The sequence below is a fragment of the Rhineura floridana genome, chromosome 9, assembly GCF_030035675.1.
Source record: "Rhineura floridana isolate rRhiFlo1 chromosome 9, rRhiFlo1.hap2, whole genome shotgun sequence".
Classification (NCBI taxonomy): Eukaryota; Metazoa; Chordata; class Lepidosauria; order Squamata; family Rhineuridae; genus Rhineura; species Rhineura floridana.
The window spans coordinates 93,983,146-94,002,910 of record NC_084488.1 but is presented as its reverse complement, the minus strand read 5'-3'; the positions used below and the strand labels follow the sequence as shown (position 1 = coordinate 94,002,910).

Here is a 19,765-nt window from a genome sequence, read left to right as displayed (position 1 = left end):
TGTGGGTGTTTTTAATAAAATTTATATTTATTTAATGCACTCTGTGCCTGCGTTGTGGAATCATGTCCTTTGGATTGTTGTCAGCTGTTGTGGTCCACTCACAGTAGGGATGTGGAGCTCTTTTCAGCCCGAGGGCTCCATTGCCTTTTGAGTAACCTTGGGGGTGGGGGGGACATGCCAGTGGTGGGTGAGATCAGAAGCATAAGTGGGTAGAAAACAACAAATGTAAATTTTATCTTTGTCCAGTAGGCTAGTTTCTACACACACTTTCACATCCAGTGGTGGCTGGTGGCTCCATGTCAGTGGGGCAGTGCAATCCACTCTGGGTTTTAGTCTGAACTTTCAAGGAGCTGGGCAAGGTGCTTCAGGTCCTTGAAAGTTTGGACTAAACCTCAGAGTGGATTCCACTGCCCCACTGACACGGAGCCACCAGCCGCACCTACACACACACTTCTATATCCTCCAACAAGGCAAGCAAAAAGCATCAGAATTCAAGGACCCAGTCCAGCCACTCAAAAACAAACTGCCAAGGAGAATGCAAAGCAGGACTGGTGAGGAATGTGGCCTTGGGAGAGAGGGTGTGGCTGGGGATAAAGCCTGGGGAGAGACCTGAGGGCTAGAGAGAGAGGCTTTGAGAGACACATTTGGTCCTCCAAGACTGAAGTTCCCCATCCTTGACAGCAGGGGCAGCTGGTGGCTCCAAGTCAGTGGGGAAATGGAACCCACTCCAGGTTTTAGTCCAAGCTTTCGATGCCTTTTCTTGAAAGTTCTGAATAAAACCTGGAGTAGATTCCATTACCTTACTGACATGGAGCCACTAGCTGCCATTACTTGACAATGATCCAAGAACTTAGAATATTCAGGCTACTAAAGACCAGGAAGGATTTTCTATACTATAAAGATTTTCAAATCAAAGCATAAGGACTGCTTTACTTTAAACATAGCACCCCAAGAAGTCAAGAGGCAGCATGAGAGGTTTCTATGCCCAACCTCTTTCAACTGAAAGGGTCGGATTAGAGCTCTGTTTTTGAGTGTAGAAGCCACCAAGGCTACAGGAAGGAAACAGAGCTTTCTGCAGCTCACGTTGCTGCTACACAACTGGCCTGTGCTCCAGGTGCCAGCTCTGGTCATCAGTGGGGATGGAGTACTCTCTCACTGCTTGGTCACCAGGATTTTCTTGTTTGCGTCAGCTAAGAAGTTAACAATCCTTCTGTAGTTCAGTTGTTTGGAATTGGAACAGACAACTGAAATCATGCTGAGCAAAAGACCTAAAATATCTACAACAGACCATCACAAAGGCACTGGAGTCCTCCAGTGATGGGGAACCTGAAAAAAAGAAGCCAGTGCACACACCACTGAAGTACCTCAGTAAGCAGTCTCAGATGGAGTAGTTGACAATCAAAGTTTAGAAGAGATTTTGAGTAGCATCTTTCCCCCACTCCAGCAATGACCAATGAAGCTGGAGCTTCTCATCTCATGATAACTCACATTGAACCAGAACTTCAAATCTTATGCTGGGGAGAAAATTCTAGGGCCGTTCCATAAGCATTTCATTTTTTTTTTCATTTTCATTTTATTAAATTTATATACCGCCCATAGCCGAAGCTCTCTGGGCGGTTCACAACAATCAGCATAAAATACAATAAAACACATATTTAAAACGGTTTTTTAAAAGCTTAAAATATAAACTTAAAAACATAAACATTTTTACACATACTAAAATGTCTGGGAAAAGAGGAAAGTTTATTATTGGACCAAATGGCAGTGGAACCTCCAATGTGACTGAAGGGTAAGACTACCTTATCTGAGAGTCTCCAAGATCCTGGCATTGACACTGAAATGAAGACCCCGCTGTTCATTGTCCTCAGCATCTGGGGTTACAATCCCACACTTAGGTACACAGAAAGTTGCCTTATACCAGGTCAGACTATGTATTTGTCCAATAGGCCAGGAGTGGGGGACCTGTGGCCCTCCAGATGTTGTTGAACACCCATCAGTCCTAGCCAGCATGGTCAATGCTCAGAGCTGGGGGTTGTAGTGCAACAACTTCTGGAGACCCAATGTTGGAGAAAGGCAATCTAGGCAGACCAAAGCAGATGGTGTAGTGGTTAAAGTGTTGGACTAAGACCTGGGAGGCCAGGGTTCAAATCCCCACTCAGCCATGAAGCTTGCTGGGTGACCTTGGGGGCCAATCACAGTCTCTGAGCCTAACCTACCTCACAGGGTTGTTGTGGGATAAAATGGAGAGGGAAGAGAACCATGTATGCCAACTTGAGCTCCATGGAGGAAAGGTAGCATATGTGAAGATGATGATGACTGACCATTATTGTCTATGTTGACTGGCAATGGCTCTCTGGGGCCTCAGGCAGCAGCCTCTCCCATTACCAGCTTATGTGAAGCTTTTTACATTGGAAATTCTGGGGCTGCATCTGCATGCGCCCGAATGCAAAGTATGTGTGATATGCCTGAACCATGGCCCCCTTCTGTGTGTGCTAGACCCAGTTATTTTAACAGATGGGAGGCAATTCTGGGATGGAAGAAGCTGGCCTCATGCAAGGAGGGATGGAGGGGGCACTGCTGTCTCACCTTGCTTCTGCTGCAGTGGCAGCTGATGGAAGCAGTAGTGGCCCTGGTCTTCACACCAAAGTGATAGGAAGAATGGATTAATATCTGGATAAGGAGGGTGGATAAAGGAAGTTTTCCGCAAGGGAGGCTTTGACTACCAGTTCTAGAATGCAAAACAGACCAAGATGTGCTTGTAAACTTCCTTGAGAACTGCCCTGTTGGTTTTGATTTCGAGGGGCCTGTTGTCCCGCTCCTCTCTTTCTTGGAGTTGCTGGATGTTAAGATCGGGGGAGGATGTTGCTTTACATCTTGCAAATGAACTATTGCCACACTGGTTCGATGCTCACACCAGGAACCTCCATCTGTAGTTATACCTCCGGACTATACAGGAGAGAAGCCCTATTATTATTGGAACTTGTTGCTTCTACGTTATTGTTAGTTTTTATTGTTAGTTTCTTAATGTTTTGATGTTTACATGTTCTGCTTGTATGTCGCTTAGAGTGGCTGACAATTTAGCCAGACAAGGGACTAATAAGTTGAACAAATAAATAAACTAGACTGGTGCTGACTAATCATAAAGACATCAGGCCATGTATTTGCACATCATCTAGCCCGGTATCATCTTTGTACAATGGCTAACCGGATGCCTATGGGAAGCCTGCAAACAGGACCTGAATGCAACAGCACTCTCCCCACTTGTGATTCCCATCAACTGGCATACTGCCTCCAACTATGGAGGTAGAACATAGTAATTGTGACTAGTAGCCACTGATAGCCTTAGTCTGCCATGGAGAGAGAGATTTTGGGGTTATGGATAGATAAATTTCATTCTGGGTTCAGGCGTGGGTTGAGGATCAAATCAGCTTTGGTCGCCCTGACAGATGACCTTTATAGAGGGGGGACAGGGGGAGTGCAACCCTGCTCCTACTGTTCGGTCTGTCAGTGGTTTTCGGTACCATTGACCGTAGTATCCTTCTGAACCAGCTCTGTGGGATGGGCATTGGTGGCACAGTGCCGTGGTGTCTCCATGCATACCTATAGAGTCGTATGCAGAGAGGAGTATTGGGAGAGTACTGCTTGGCCCCCTAGTGTTTGCACTACTCAGTGCCACAGGGTACTAGCTTGTCCCGAAGATCTTTTCAACCTCTACTTGAAGCCATTGGGAGCAGTCATCAGGAGCTTTGGAGCAAGGTGCCATTAGTATGCTGATGATACCCAGCTCTGTTTCTCCACTAAAATCTAAAGCAGGAGTGGCTGTGCAAGCCCTGGACAACAAAACAAGCTTTACAATAATTAAGAAGACTATACATCTCCTTACCATATTGTATTTCCTCGTAAACATGACCAGTCCCTCAATAAATATTTCAGAAATTAACATTAAAAAGGTAAAAATGTTATGATAAATCAAACAGGATAAATGTATATATTTGATTTTTATACCTCTTTTACACCCAGTTGGGAGCCCAGAATGGTGGACAATATAATTAAAACTCTCAACATAAGTTCACAACACCATCGAAATCTAAAACTGCAACCTTCTAAGACTGCAGTCTCAGAAGATAAATGATAAATAAATAAAACATAAATCAAACTTGTTCCTCCATAATATAACTTTGAGGAAAATGACTTAAAACTTGAGCTCCCTCTACTGGACAGCTATATAGTAAGTTGTAGCATTGAGGGGTGTATGTGTGTTAAGTTGGTCCTACATATATATTTCCCTATTTTGCATATTTTGGGATCTGTTCAAGCTAACTTTAAAGCTATTCAAAAACATAAGATACTGTAACTAAGAACAAAATATGGCAATGTCAAAAATGAGTTTGTGACATTGAAACTCCATTCAACTTGAAATGCTCTTTTTATTGCTAATGCAACGCATGCAAGAGGCAGTTAAAAAAAAAAGAATTACTCATGTTTTATTTATTACATTTATACCCCACCCTTTTTTCATCATAAAAGCCAAGGCAGCATACATGTGGTTCTCAGGTAGTCTCCCATCCAGGCACTTACTAGTCTCAGACCTGCTTACCTTCAGGAAGTTGCTGGCCTCACATGCCTTTAGACCATAGCCTTATAGACAAGTACCTGGGCAGAGGTCAGTGTATCAACAACAACTACAAAAAGAATTTCCTCATACAGAGATGAAAATGTTATTTATGTAGATGATTGATAGAAGAACTTAAGACATCCAGTGCCATATGTGATACGATACTTAAGAATAGGAGGGAAAGCAGAGGGGCCTACAGCTTCCATATAAGCAGTGGCAGCTGGTGGCTCCATGTGAGTGGAGCAGTGGAATCTGCTCCAGGTTTTAGTCTGAACTTTCAAGGAGCTGTCCAAGGGCTGTCCAAGCTCCTGAAAGTTCAGACTAAATCCTGGAGTGGATTCCACTGCCCCACTCACATGGAGCCACCAGCCACCACTGCACCTAAGACCAAGGGGGTTTAACAATGTGTGCACACTAGCCACATCTCCACTATACATTTAAAGCAGTAATACGCTACTTTAAACACTCTTGGCTTCCCCCAAAGAATCCTGGGAACTGTAGTTTGTTAAGGATGCTGAGAGTTGTTATTCCCCTCACAGGCTCATTTCCCAGATCTCTTTGGGAAGAGGGATTGATTGTTAAACCTCTCTGAGACTGTGCAGAGGGGGCCACACACACATAGCGGGATGACCATGGAAAACAAACAAACCCTGAAGTCTACTCAATACCAAATTAATCAAGAAGAGGGAGAGGTCCAGTTCTAAGACTCATCTACTGACTGCAGCATCTTGCTTGCTGGGACTTGGCAGAGATGGGGACCCTGTGGCCTTCTTGGGGTACAACTCACATTATCCCATTATCGTTTTGGTTTTCATATTGTTTTGAAAGGAATTTGATAGATCTGGCTTTAAATTTAAACTGAATTGAATTGCTTCCCCATTCCTAGTAGTGGGAGAGAAAACCTTTGTCTTGACTGAAACCTGACTGAACAGAATCAAACTTCACCAGGCCTGCTAACGGTTGCCCTTTGAAGTTCTGTATTTGAAACACCTACATTTTCTGCTCAACTGCAAGCCCTATTTCAGCTGGGTGTCTGTTCCTGCTTGAGAGTTGCCTTTGCTTTTCCTTTGTGCCCCACTTTATATTGTCCTCAGAATCTATCTGCGTGTCTGTGGGAGGGGAAGAGAGAGGGAGACACTTATAAACAGCATATTGCAGTTTGTCTTTAGCCATTTAAGAGCAGGTATAGACCAGAACAGCTTCACAGCATGAATGGTAATTTTTTTTAGTAAAAGTGAGGGAAAAGACAGATTGATTCTCGACCTCCTGAATATGAGAATCCAAAATTGCTCAGCATTGCCATTAATGCTCTTTCCACTGTGAAACCTGAAAAGAGCGGAGTAGCTGCTCATTCAGGGGCCAACATAAAAGCAATGAAGGAAGCCAAAATGACTTTTCTGGATTTTCTCTCACCGCAGTTATAATTGGACACCCCGAGGTATTCAGTTCTCTGTCACAATGATCACCACTCAGATCTGCCGTTTCAGATCTCCAAACTGACAACCCAGGCAAATTTTGAATTGATTTGTTATAATGTGGTCAATAATAAAAAAAAATTAAAAACTGTCATGCCCCGCAAACTCCTATATGCATCAATAAGAACTGGGAAATGTGCAAAGAACGAATGAGCCTTTGCTGACTTGGCAGTGACAAAACCTAGATGGCAAATTAGTTCATTCTGACTCCTAATGATGCCACCTATCGTCCTTTACAGGCCTGCCTGGAGAACAGCTCACCAGAATTACGTTCTTCCTGGCAAAGGACTAAGTACAGCAGGGCTAACTGTTATCTACGACGAGATTTAATGCAAAGAGAGTACCCTACAGCACAGAATATTCATTCTCTTGGTGTCTAGTCATTAGAAGCTAACTGTAAAAAAACAAAAACAAAAACCCTACAGAACTAAACATTCCATTGTGCAAAAAATAAAATCCCTGGGCCCTGATTAAAACGAGTGACTAATAGCTGGCAATTCTTCCCAGGCTTTAAATTAGTTTGATCTAATGTATCTGGAGTAAACTGACCTGCTTTGCACTCCTGTGTAACTTTGGACTGTCACCGAGAGTAGCTGCGGATAAAGGAAAATGCCAACTGTTATCTCCCTTCTAATGGCAGCTGGGAACCACTGAACGTTGTGGGGCAGCCATGGAGGTCACTGGCAGCAGGACCAATATGGTCTGGTTTTCTCCCCATCCGCCACCCTTGCAAATATCCTGTGGACTCCTAAACAATGCAATAGTAAAAAATATTGGTAGGACTCTGCCCTAGTGACCAGCCTCCCAAGTTCCCTTGTCACTAGCCTTAGCTTGAGAGTGCTACTGCAGAAATGTAAGTCTGTACCAGATTAACACAGACTGACTGGTTTCCTGTGTGCTTGTTCAGTCTCAAAAGCCAATACTGAGACTTCTGCTCAGTTCAGATGTCACATCCATACTCTGGTTTGGGCTGTGGGAATGCACAGGATGCTCTCCATGTGCTTGCATGTTGAGATTTCCTCTTGCACTTCCAAAGCTGGGACCTCATGTTTGCCCCAATGTAAAGATCAGTGCAGACTATGATTACTGTGGGCCAGGACATGCAGGAGGTTATGAGGATATGAGGGAGGCTGCATAGCAAATCTCGGTAGCAAAACCATGTTTTGGCTATGTTGTTTGAATTGAGCTAATAGCCAGGTTTGCATATCACAGGAAGCCACAAACCATGGCTTATCAGGTACAAAGAGATCACACTCACTTTGCTCCTCGCTGTTCATACTGGGGAAAAACAAACCACACTCCCTGGCTTAGTATTACATCCAAATCAGGGATCATGGTTTGTTTCACGCAAGCAAGTCATGATTGGTAAGTCAATCATGATAATGCCTCTTTGAAACACATGATGCGAGTGTGTCATGTGATATCTTCTTTTTGTTTTGGAAAAATCCTTGGTATTTGCACGTGTTCACAAACTTCTATATTCCTGTGGTGTGGGGAATAACAGATGGACAATGAAAGTAGATCCTACAAACACTTATGGCTACACAGAGGCTTATACTTCAAAGTTGGAAGAATAAACACCTAGCATCCATTACTCAACGTTCTGAAGATTTTCCTGCCCTTTTTACATTTGCACGTATATCTTAGAATCATCAGTCTCGTTTGGGTATCTGTTTGGACGTATGTACTGCTTATATTAATATATATTAATGAAGGAGGAGCTGCAGATTGAGCGGTACTGCTGCAGGGGCGAGACTGTGCTGGGACCATCAAGGGGCAAGCTTTTCCACCTGCTTTGCCCCCTCACCCCTGCTCTTAGTGACATTTTTCTGGGGACTGTCCTTTACCAGGAAGATGAATGCTTTTGGTTTTTAGCTGTTGTTGCTTTTTAGAAATGCTAGGATTTTGTTGGCTTGAATTTTTGTAAATTGTATTGTTTTTATTTGTATTTTGTATTTGTGCTTTTCTATTTGGGTGTAAGCTGCCTTGGGGGCCTTTTTGGCCAAAAGGTGGCCTAGAAATAAACCATAACATATGCTTGATTTAGGACTGATGGATTATTCTTAATGATAGGCCAAGAAGAGTCTTGGTTTATCATCAGTGTTTGGAGCAAATCATGAACCCTACAAATATATCACTAAGCCAGGGCTTGTGATTTGTTTCTCTGCAGCGTAAGTGGGCACAACTGACTTCTACATGGAAAGCCATAATTTATAATTTACTGTGGTGTACGAAAGAGGCTCTTGTGTTAACTATATCATCTGTGCCAAAGAAAACGTAACTCCTGAAGGTTTGGGACTACGTTCCTGGAATTACTAAGGAAGTAATTTTCTTATTGCTGCATTTATTATTAACACTGTTTTGTTCCAAAGCTCTGTTTCCCAACCTACAGTAACGTTACAAAGTTCTTATAATGCCCAACGTGAGTTGAAACCATTCAAGGAGAAGAGGAGCCAAATACAACTGGTGTCTCAGCAGAACTGATGGGGAGTGGGCCCTTCACCTGCTGTGGCCAGGTGAAATGGCCAAATTAATAGAGAATCTGTTGAAATGTGGTTAGGGGTGTCCCCCCCCCAGGCCCAGTGTAAGTACTTTACATCCTATTACTGGAGTCCATTGTCACCCAGCTGACTGAGGAAGGGCCACAGCTCAGTGGTAGAACATCTGCTTTGGGCACAGAAGATTCCTGGTTTAATCCCCAGCATCTCCAGATAGGGAAGATAAAGACTCCGTGTCTGAAATCCTGGAAAGCTGCTGCCACTCAGTGTAGAAATAGTTAGCTAGCTGGACCAATAGTCTGACTCAGCATAAGGCAGCTTCACACATGGACTAAAGCAGATGCTCACACAGAGATGCATGAAGATAAGATATCCAATAACTGCTTCACCTCATTACTCATCCTTATAAAAACAAATACTAGTGAATTATTTCTTCCAGCATTTTTCTGTCTTGTTGAAATATTTATGTCTATAAATAACTGTCGTGGACAGAACACTATTTGTGAGAAGTTTGCCTGATTTTATTGTTGGTTTAATGGAGAACACATTTCATTTACTTGAGTCAGGACCACACAAGAATTTGAATTTCTTATCAATGAGGTCCTTCTTAAAGCTAGTAGTTATTAGACTCTGACCTCAACTGAACCAGTAATCTATATAAAAACTTGCTTTTGAAAGTCAGGAAACATTAACAAAATTGCATACAGCCAAGAATGTAAAATTATTTGTTTGCGTTTCCCTGCTGTAACAGTAATAACAAGTAATAACAAGTGTGTGCTTTATTCAATATTGTTTCCAATGGGAAAAATTTAACCACTTGTCTAACTCTCCCATTGAAATCAATGGGATTTTAAAATGCTTGATTGTGACTGGATGAGTGTGCTTTATTTTGCCGCCGTGGGCTCCTACTGAAAGGGTGGGATATAAATCTAATAAATAAATATTTTTCCCCCTCATAGCTAAACCTTCACAAGTCTTTATTTTTTATACTCGATATTAAGGGTTGTATTCAACTAAGTTCTAATCAGAGTAGACCTGTTGAAGTTCATATACCTAAATTAGCCATGTTCATAAATTTCACTGGGTCTACTGTATGATTAACTTTAGCTATAACCCTAAAACTTGAGTTTTATTTAAGAACTAACTGCAACATTTGTTTCAAAATTAATTATTCCTGTACATTCAAGTTTTAGGAGGCCATGGCTGGTGAATGAGAGGTAAGAGGTGATACTTGTTGATAATCCTGACTCCAGAAAGATAGGTACCATCTGCTTACTGACAAGAGTCATTGATTTTAATAAGGTATGATTGCCACTACCATAAATGGTTTTTTAAAAAATTAATGGCTATTGGCTACGATGGCCACAACTTCTTTGCCATGGATGTAGTTGACAGGGTCTTGGGGGGTCTTAGACCCGTTACTTTTTTAGAAGCAAGATCCCAGCAGGGCCCCTATGTCTCCAGCATCCAATGAGCCAATTAGCATGAAAGGAGAGTGAGTGTGTTAGCCACTGAGATGCTTCCTTGTCCTTTCCTGCTGATTGGATCTAATCAGTGAATCAGCCACTGAGAAGACTTTTTTCAGTAGCTAACACTCTCCCCTTTCATGCTGATTGGCTCCTATGGACATCTGTTGTTGTGAGAGAGGGCATTAACAGGTATCTCATTCTCAATCCAGCAGCAAAAAAGGGGGGCATTGCTGTGACTATCATGAAGGGAACGTGCACTTCTGGATTTGCCACTATGCTATTGCTCTCTGCCCAGAAATAGTATGGCTCAGTCACACATACATACACAGAGGGAACTTAAAATCACTGTTTTATTTACATGGTAATAATTTGCATTGCACATGTTGACTTGCATCTCCATTCAGTGGTACATTCTCTTGCATATTTCCAGCAAATGATGAGTGAGTTAGTGAGAGAAGAGGATGAAGTAGACAGGATTTCACAGCCTGACTTCAGGGAATTCTAGTAATCATTGCCTAAGAAAATGCCACTTATCAACTAAAAGAAAAACAGAACAAATATTAATTAATAGGATAGGCTATTCATTTAAAGGACATAATACTCAAACACAGAGCATGGTTGTCTGAATATAAATCAGTATTTTTATTTCATTCCATTTATTAATTTGCTTGCTACATAAGGAGTCTAAGCTACGTGCAAAATTTTAAGAGCATAAAGCTCAGGAACCAGCATAAATGGGCAGGAAAACACACATTTTTCAGTTCCGGCAGAAGTCAGCGTCCACCTAATCTCAGCTGGTCTGCTAAACATTTACATTTAACAGATAATACATGTCTGATAGTTACTATCGCTTACAATTAGGGGGGAAGCTGAGACAATGATACAGGCTGAGTTGTATGAAACGCACTATAAAGATATTTTGAATTTCATTTAAGAAAGGAAAAATCCACTTCCTTTTCCATGACAGTTTCTACAGATGGTGTGCAACCTTCTCATGCGATCATTTCAGTGTTTGAGTTAAATAAATAACCTACTTACCCAGTTAAGTCACAAAAAATAGAACCATAAGACACAATTTCACAACCATACTTACTAATTAAAACTAAACTACATGTGACACTGAACAAGAGGTTTAAGCATCATGTGTATATATATATTTTAAATTGCAAAGAGTCTCTAGTCAGGACTGGGACTGTGGCAGGGAGAATGAGATTTAACCATTCCCCTCTGCTCTGGTTCAAATGAAAGAAAATATCATGACATCATTGCCACCCTGGGCTCCTGCTGGGAGGAAGGGCAGGATATAAATGAAATAATAAATAAATAAATTTTCCTCCAAATGAGCCCATGTTGCTGAACTATAACTCCCATCAACCCTAGCAAACATAGCCAATGAGCAGGGATGATGGGAGTTGCAGTTCAGCAACATCTGGAGGACCAAGTTAAGAGTGCTGGACTAGGGCCTGGGTTCAAATCCCCACTCAGCCATGAAGCTCACTAGGTGACCTTGGGCCAGCCCCCTCCGTCTCAGCCTAGCCTACTTCACAGGGTTATTATGAGGATAAATGGATTGTGGGGTTGGGGAGAGAAACACGTATACCATGTTGAGCTCCTTGGGAGGAAAGGTGGGATATAAATAAGAGAGAGGGAGAGGGAGAGAGAGAGAGAGAGAGAGAGAGAGAGAAAGTGTTGCATGTAGTTTGGCCTTAAAAGGGTGCTTCAAGATAGCAGCTTTGGCAGCCACTGTAGCAGCAAAACAAAGCTGTAAAGAGAGAGGTGCTTCCCAAAAGCAAGGACTTGGGGCAGCAATGTCTGGTCTGGGAGGGAACTCCATCACTGTGCTGCCTGTTCAGATCCTGCAAGTCCATTTGGAGTATAAGCAATCAGCAAGTCATGCAGGGGTTGACATACCTAACCCTCCCAAAACCCATCTGCCTGAAAGCATCTTATACCCATAGTCTTAACAAACATGACCTGAGAAACAGGGCCCAAGTTCACCGCAACTTGAATTATTTGTTTAGAATCAGCCATAATCTTGCTAACCTGAAAAAGAGCAATAAATCTGGGACAGGGGGCGGGGAGAGTGAAAAAATACTGAAATGAGTATCATTCTTTTAAAGTTAATATGAAGGCATGCTAAAAATGTTTTTAAAGTTGTTTTGTTTTAATGTATTTTAAGGTCTGTTTTTATGATGTTTTAAAGTGTTTTTAGTGCTTTTGTTTGCCGCCCTGGGCTCCTGCAGGGAGCAAGGGAGGGATATAAATCAAATAATAAATAAATAAATAATTAGCAAACATACAATTGTTCTTCATAATGCTGTAACATAGCATTATACTTCATTTCAACAGCTATGCAAAATATTAAAAAATGGCATGCTGTTTCTACAGTATCATCTAACTCTACAGAACATTTATCACTCTATAATATGAACAGATTGCTGGAAATGTGGTGATCAAAATACACCCAGAGATCCCCTTTTCTTAAACTTCTACTTTGTAATATCTGTTCCCCATGTCAGCATTTTAACATCCTGATTTTGAGCCCTCCTTCCTCCAAAGAGCTCAGGAGTTTTTACCCAAACATCAATTTAATCCTCAAAACCACCTTGTGAGGTAACCGTGATGCTTTTGCTTGCAATTGGTTTACTTGTTTTTATAAACTGTGTAAGCCATTTTACTTGTTTTTAACTGCATGATGATTATATGTTTCCAACCTGCCCTGCGAGCTTACAGTGAAGGGTAGGTACGAAATCAAATCAGATCAAAAAATAAAGACAGAGAGAAACTGGGTTAAGGGTCACACAATGAGCTTCATGGGTCAGTGAGATTTTGAACCTGGGCTCTAGGCAGATACACTACACGAGGGCTCTTGCTTGTGATGCTGTACTGACCCCTAGAACATCTCACTTTTAAGCAATTTGAAGATGTCACACATCTTAGGACCATGCCTTAAGCTACAATTGGGGCTCCTTCTGGAAGGATGGGATATACATTAAATAAATAAATAAATCCAATACAATTCTACACACCCTTACTTGGGAGCTAAGATCCACTGACATAGATTGCACTGAAAAAAATTTCATGCTCAGTTTACTTTTCTAGTCAGTCGCTAGGATGGATGCACTGAATCAGTAAATCAGCCTTCACCAGCCTGATGCCCTCCGGATAGTTTGGACTACACCTCCCATCAGCCCCAGTTCAGCAACAAAAGGAAAGCTGCAGGTTGGCGAAGGCTGCAACAATAGCACTCTTACCTTCTTTGGAAACAGAATATTCTTCCACAGGAGGCGGAGCCTACAGAAAGAATAATCATTTTTATTTATTTATTTTGCATCTTCAATATGCAAGCGCCTGTGCAGAATGCAAAAGCAGAAGTCTCTCCCCCAACAAGCTTATCATATAAAATCTGGGCACAGGGGAAACAGAGGACGGAGAGGCAGCGGTAAGCAGGATAAGAGTACGTATAAACAGGAAATAGGAAACTGCCTTATTCATGGTCCATCCAGCTCAGTATTGTCTACACTGACTGGCAGTGGCTTTCCAAGGTGGGAGTTAGGGGCCTGTGCCAAAGGCTTTACCAAAACAAGTGTGGGCTCTGAAGGAAAAAGAGAGGGAGGCGCCATTTTGCTGGTGATCTGGGAGGCAGTTCCAAACGTATGTGGCAGCAAGGGAGAAACAGCCAAGAGTCTGGAGCGGGGAGGTTTGGATGACAGTGAAGAGGCTGAAGGTCACGAGCAGGGATCAATCAGGATATGTAAGGCTAGCTGCTTCCAACTCGCCCAAGAGCTTGTACTCTCTGAGGGATGTTTGATTTCTCCCCTCCCTTGCAGCATGAGACTCCCCATGACATGATCCAAACATTGCTTTTGGTCAATTCCTCCCAGTCTCAATCATCATATAAGAACATAAGAACATAAGAAGAGCCTGCTGGATCAGGCCAGTGGCCCATCTAGTCCAGCATCCTGTTCTCACAGTGGCCAACGAGGTGCCTGGGGGAAGCCCGCAAGCAGGACCCGAGTGCAAGAACACTCTCCCCTCCTGAGGCTTCCGGCAACTGGTTTTCAGAAGCATGCTGCCTCTGACTAGGGTGGCACAGCACAGCTATCATGGCTAGTAGCCATTGATAGCCCTGTCCTCCATGAATTTGTCTAATCTTCTTTTAAAGCCATCCAAGCTGGTGGCCATTTATACAATGGCATTATGATATCGGCTGTTTTATTTATGTTTTATTTTATTTATTTTTATTTTCAATACCTTTCCTAATTATCCCTAGCATGGAATTTGCCTTTTTCACAGCTGCCGCACACTGGGTCGACATTTTCATCGTGCTGTCCACTACAACCCCGAGGTCTCTCTCCTGGTCGGTCACCGCCAGTTCAGACCCCATGAGCGTATATGTGAAATTCAGATTTTTTGCTCCAATATGCATAATTTTACACTTGTTTATATTGAATTGCATTTGCCATTTTTCCGCCCATTCACTCAGTTTGGAGAGGTCTTTTTGGAGCTCTTCGCAATCCCTTTTTGTTTTAACGACCCTGAACAATTTAGTGTCATCAGCAAACTTGGCCACTTCACTGCTCACTCCTAATTCTAGGTCATTAATGAACAAGTTGAAAAGTACAGGTCCCAATACCGATCCTTGAGGGACTCCACTTTCTACAGCCCTCCATTGGGAGAACTGTCCGTTGATTCCTACTCTCTGCTTTCTGCTTCTTAACCAATTCCTTATCCACAAGAGGACCTCTCCTCTTATTCCATGACTGCTAAGCTTCCTCAGAAGCCTTTGGTGAGGTACCTTGTCAAACGCTTTTTGAAAGTCTAAGTACACTATGTCTACTGGATCACCTCTATCTATATGCTTGTTGACACTCTCAAAGAATTCTAATAAGTTACTGAGACAGGACTTTCCCTTGCAGAAGCCATGCTGGCTCTGCTTCAGCAAGGCTTGTTCTTCTATGTGCTTAGTTAATCTAGCTTTAATCATACTTTCTACCAGTTTTCCAGGGACAGAAGTTAAGCTAACTGGCCTGTAATTTCCGGGATCCCCTCTGGATCCCTTTTTGAAGATTGGCGTTACATTTGCCACTTTCCAGTCCTCAGGCACGGAGGAGGCCAAGGGACAAGTTACATATTTTAGTTAGCAGATCAGCAATTTCACCTTTGAGTTCTTTGAGAACTCTCGGGTGGATGCCATCCGGGCCCGGTGATTTGTCAGTTTTTATACTGTCCATTAAGCTTAGAACTTCCTCTCTCGTTACCACTATTTGTCTCAGTTCCTCAGAATCCCTTCCTGCAAATGTTAGTTCAGGTTCAGGGATCTGCCCTATATCTTCCACTGTGAAGACAGATGCAAAGAATTCATTTAGCTTCTCTGCAATCTCCTTATCGTTCTTTAGTACACCTTTGACTCCCTTATCATCCAAGGGTCCAATTGTCTCCCTAGATGGTCTCCTGCTTTGAATGTATTTATAGAATTTTTTGTTGTTGGTTTTTATGTTCTTAGCAATGTGCTCCTCAAATTCTTTTTTAGCATCCCTTATTGTCTTCTTGCATTTCTTTTGCCAGAGTTTGTGTTCTTTTTTATTTTCTTCATTTGGACAAGACTTCCATTTTTTGAAGGAAGACTTTTTGCCTCTAAGAGCTTCCTTGACTTTGCTCGTTAACCATGCTGGCATCTTCTTGGCCCTGGCGGTACCTTTTCTGATCTGCGGTATGCACTCCAGTTGAGCTTCTAATATAGTGTTTTTAAACAACTTCCAAGCATTTTCGAGTGATGTGACCCTCTGGACTTTGTTTTTCAGCTTTCTTTTTACCAATCCCCTCATTTTTGTGAAGTTTCTTCTTTTGAAGTCAAATGTGACCGTGTTGGATTTTCTTGGCAATTGGCCATTTACATGTATGTTTAATTTAATAGCACTGTGGTCACTGCTCCCAATCGGTTCAACAACACTTACATCTTGCACCAGGTCCCGGTCCCCACTGAGGATTAAGTCCAGGGTTGCCGTCCCTCTGGTCGGTTCCATGACCAACTGGTCTAGGGAATAGTCATTCAGAATATCTAGAAACTTTGCTTCTTTGTCATGACTGGAACACATATGCGGACAGTCTATGTCCGGGTAGTTGAAGTCACCCATTACTACCACATTTCCTAGTTTGGATGCTTCCTCAATTTCATATCTCATCTCAAGGTCTCCCTGAGCATTTTGATCAGGGGGACGATAGATCGTTCCCAGTATTAAGTCCCTCCTGGGACATGGTATCACCACCCACAACGATTCTGTGGAGGAGTCTGCCTCTTTTGGGGTTTCGAGCTTGCTGGATTCAATGCCTTCTTTCACGTATAGAGCGACTCCGCCACCAATACGTCCTTCCCTGTTCTTCCGATATAGTTTATATCCAGGGATAACCGTATCCCACTGGTTTTCTCCATTCCACCAGGTCTCCGTTATGCTCACTATATCAATGCTCTCCTCTAAGACCAAGCACTCCAGTTCTCCCATCTTGGTTCGCAGGCTCCTAGCATTAGCGTACAGGCACTTGTAAGCAGTGTCTCTCTTCAAGTGTCTTTGGCACTTGTGGTTATGATGTGGTTATGATGGAGGCGCTGCTGTTCATCATACACTCTGCAAAGCTGTGTAAAATTCCTTTCATAAATTCAACAACTAGGGTTTTGGGAGGCGGTTAACCCTTGATTTTTTTAATCTGTTGCCTTTGGGATAGGACAGGCTACAAACTTGCAAGGGGTGGGGATGTGCATGTACATATATGTGTGCACGCAATATATATTCCAGCAGTGAAAGATGACTGAGTTAAGGCAAAGTCTCTGAACATGCACTATATATTCTCCTGTAATAAAAACTGGGGGCAGATGAGTCACTGAGAGCTTGGCTTTTTAAGAGAAAGCAAGTTTCATTTGTACCGGCTCCATCTGTACAACTGTCATGACTCATTGCACAAAATGGGCACTTTAGTCCATTAATAGTTAAAAATCAGCTTCTAAATAACTGAGAACGCTCCTAAAAAAAAAAAGCACTCAACATAACTGATGCAATCATTGCAGCTGGCAAAGCCATTTATATCCGAATCTGAAGTTTCATTTTTAGGATATAAGTAGGCTTTGTTATTTTTAGTTCCTTGGCTTAAGGCTTTGTGTTCTTAAAAAAGAAAAGAAAATAGAAACTTGTGGATGGACCAAAAATAATCTTTTAAATAATTCGCTCTCTCTGTCTCTCTCACACACAATTGTCTTTTTCCCATAAGATACATTTAATTACACAAGGCAATAAAGTATGTTCTCTGTGATTAAGAGCATATTACTGCTAGTCAATGAGTTTTAAGTGTTGGTAACTCATGGCAACAGGGCAGACCAAACACACACACTCAGGGTATGGTCCATCTTGCTATTATTCAATATGAGAAGGGGGGGGGAAGGACCCAGCATTATGGAGCTTTCAGTGAAATAACTGAAGGCGAGAAAATGCATTTAGTACATTGCATTGAAAAGACTGGGAATAGAGTTAGTCAGACTGAGAAAAGCTAAACAAAAAAGAGAAAACTTTAAAGACAAACAGGCTCCCTTTACCCAAATTTATGAAAAACATAAATATAAAGCATTGATGAGTATAATAGTTATTCTGTGTGGTAAATTAAAAATAATTAATATTTTATAGATAATATTGGTATTTAGAGCAGTGAGATGCATACATATTTTTGATGCGACATGATGATATGTATGTGCACTGAAGAATGTACGCATTTGTTGCATTTATTGTATTTCCAAAGTTAAATAAAATTACATAAAGCAAAGCACTGCTAGTAGTGGCTTTATTCTTCTCTGCTTAGACCTTTGATTTCTCACTGCCCATGCACAAACACACACTCCAAGGCCTGCGTCCCAAATGTTCAAGTCAGGTCTTCTCTTTGTTTTATACGCTGGACTACAATGGCACATTTGGTGATTTTATGCTTCCATTAATGATTCACGTTTAAGAAAAAAAATGCAAAAAAAGAGAAAGAAATCCCTTACGGATTGCACAATAGCTTGGATATCCTCTTCATTACAGCAATATGGACTGGTATCCACCAGGACGTTGGTGCTGAAAATAGAATACTATTACCAACAACATGTGGTGGGGGACTGTATTACAAGTCCTACGACAGAGAACATGAATAGGAAGAAACATAAGCAGCTGCCCTTATACCGAGTCGGGCCAATAGCTCAGTACTGGCATCACCTGTCCATAGTTTCAGACGGAGTCTTTCCCAGCCCTACCTAGAGATGCCAAAGATCAAGCCTGGGACATTCTGCCTATAAAACAGCTGCTGTATTATTGAACCACAGCCCTTCCCCAATCAATGGGATGAATCAGAGTGTATTTGTTCCCCCAACACCCTCCCTCCCCCAAAAGCCATACAAACAACTTTTATGCTCAGTTCAGATATCACATTAAACTGAGCCATACTTAAAAGAGGGTTTTAAATTGGCATACTGAATTGGCAGACTGTAGTTTACAATCAGCTGGCAAACCAGAGTGCCTGTTCACGTATCACGACCCAACTATGGTTTGCCGTGGTGTGAACAAGCCCTGAGGAACGCTGTGCTTGAATGCTCCACACTCCCCTTTGTTTGCAGCAGGCCGGATAGTACTCCCAGGGTACTATCCTGGGAGTACAAAGGAACACTCTCCATCCTTCAGGACTGCCTCTCCCATGCAGGAGGGAGAGTTCCAGCTTGCTGAAACGCCCTTTCTGCAGAGGGGCTCCAGACTCCATGATCGGCCCTGCCTAACAGCAAGGAAACAGGGCTTCATTTGCACTCTGTAGAATCCAATAGCCAGCTAAACTTGCTAATTGTTGAGAGTGAGGGAGTGCACAGTGGTGTCACTAGGGTTGGTGTCACCCGGTGTGGTACCTCATGGTGTCACCCCCAGGACCTCCTCCTGTACCAGACCATACAGAATCCTTAGTAATGTTTTTTGTACTAATGTTACTCGTAAATCGTAATTCCCAGATATCACTGAATGTAATGGCAATAGCAGTGACATAAACAACTAGCAAAATTAAAATTACACCTTTAAATTACAATATCATACGCCCAGCCCAAATTCTTGCTCTTATCACTAATGGGAGTTAATTATCTTGCATATGTCCATAGTAAATTTTCAGATACTTTCAGACCCTAGCAATTTTCAAGTGGTCTATGTAGAAGAAAAGTTTGGGAACCCCTGGTATAAGACATCTGCTTATGTCCCTATGCTGCTCTCACCCCTCATTTAGGTGCCTGGGATGCTTGCGTGTGGACATACTTCCTTACAATTATGGAAAGTGATTCTAAATAATAAGTCTCCAGACACAAAGTTACATAGGTATTTATCAGTTGTTTAGCAGAAAATTCAGAAGTGCAGAGTCCCTTCATGATAGCTGCAGCCACAATACACCTTTTTTTGCTCCTGGATTAAGAATGAGATCTTTGTTAATGCATTCTCTCACAACAACAAACAACTCTAGGAGCCAATCAGCATGTAAGTGGAGAGCGTTAGCAACTGAGAAGAGTCTTCTCAGTGGCTGACTCACCTCCTTTCACTCTGATTGGCTTCAATCAGCAGGAAAGGCAAGGAAGCATATTAGAAGACTCTTCTCAGTGACTAACACACTCCCTTTTCATGCTGACTGTAGGATGCTTGGAGACATAGGGACCCTGCTCCC

General features: G+C 42.2%; 1 protein-coding gene across 3 annotated transcripts in view; it reads right to left on the bottom strand.

The window, feature by feature from the left end:
* Nucleotides 1-10,389: 10,389 nt before the first annotated feature.
* The window catches only part of PPA2 (inorganic pyrophosphatase 2), a 43,607-nt gene continuing 34,231 nt past the window's right edge, over nucleotides 10,390-19,765 (bottom strand). For 2 of the 3 annotated variants that reach the window (XM_061585487.1, XM_061585489.1), the window contains exons 10-12: nucleotides 18,087-18,156; nucleotides 13,312-13,351; nucleotides 10,390-10,594 (exon numbers count right to left, since the gene is read on the bottom strand). In XM_061585487.1, coding sequence (XP_061441471.1) covers nucleotides 10,566-10,594; nucleotides 13,312-13,351; nucleotides 18,087-18,156 — 139 coding nt within the window. In that variant the 3' untranslated portion in view covers nucleotides 10,390-10,565. The remainder of the gene's footprint in view (nucleotides 10,595-13,311; nucleotides 13,352-18,086; nucleotides 18,157-19,765) is intronic. The other variant, XM_061585488.1, reaches the window with a different exon arrangement.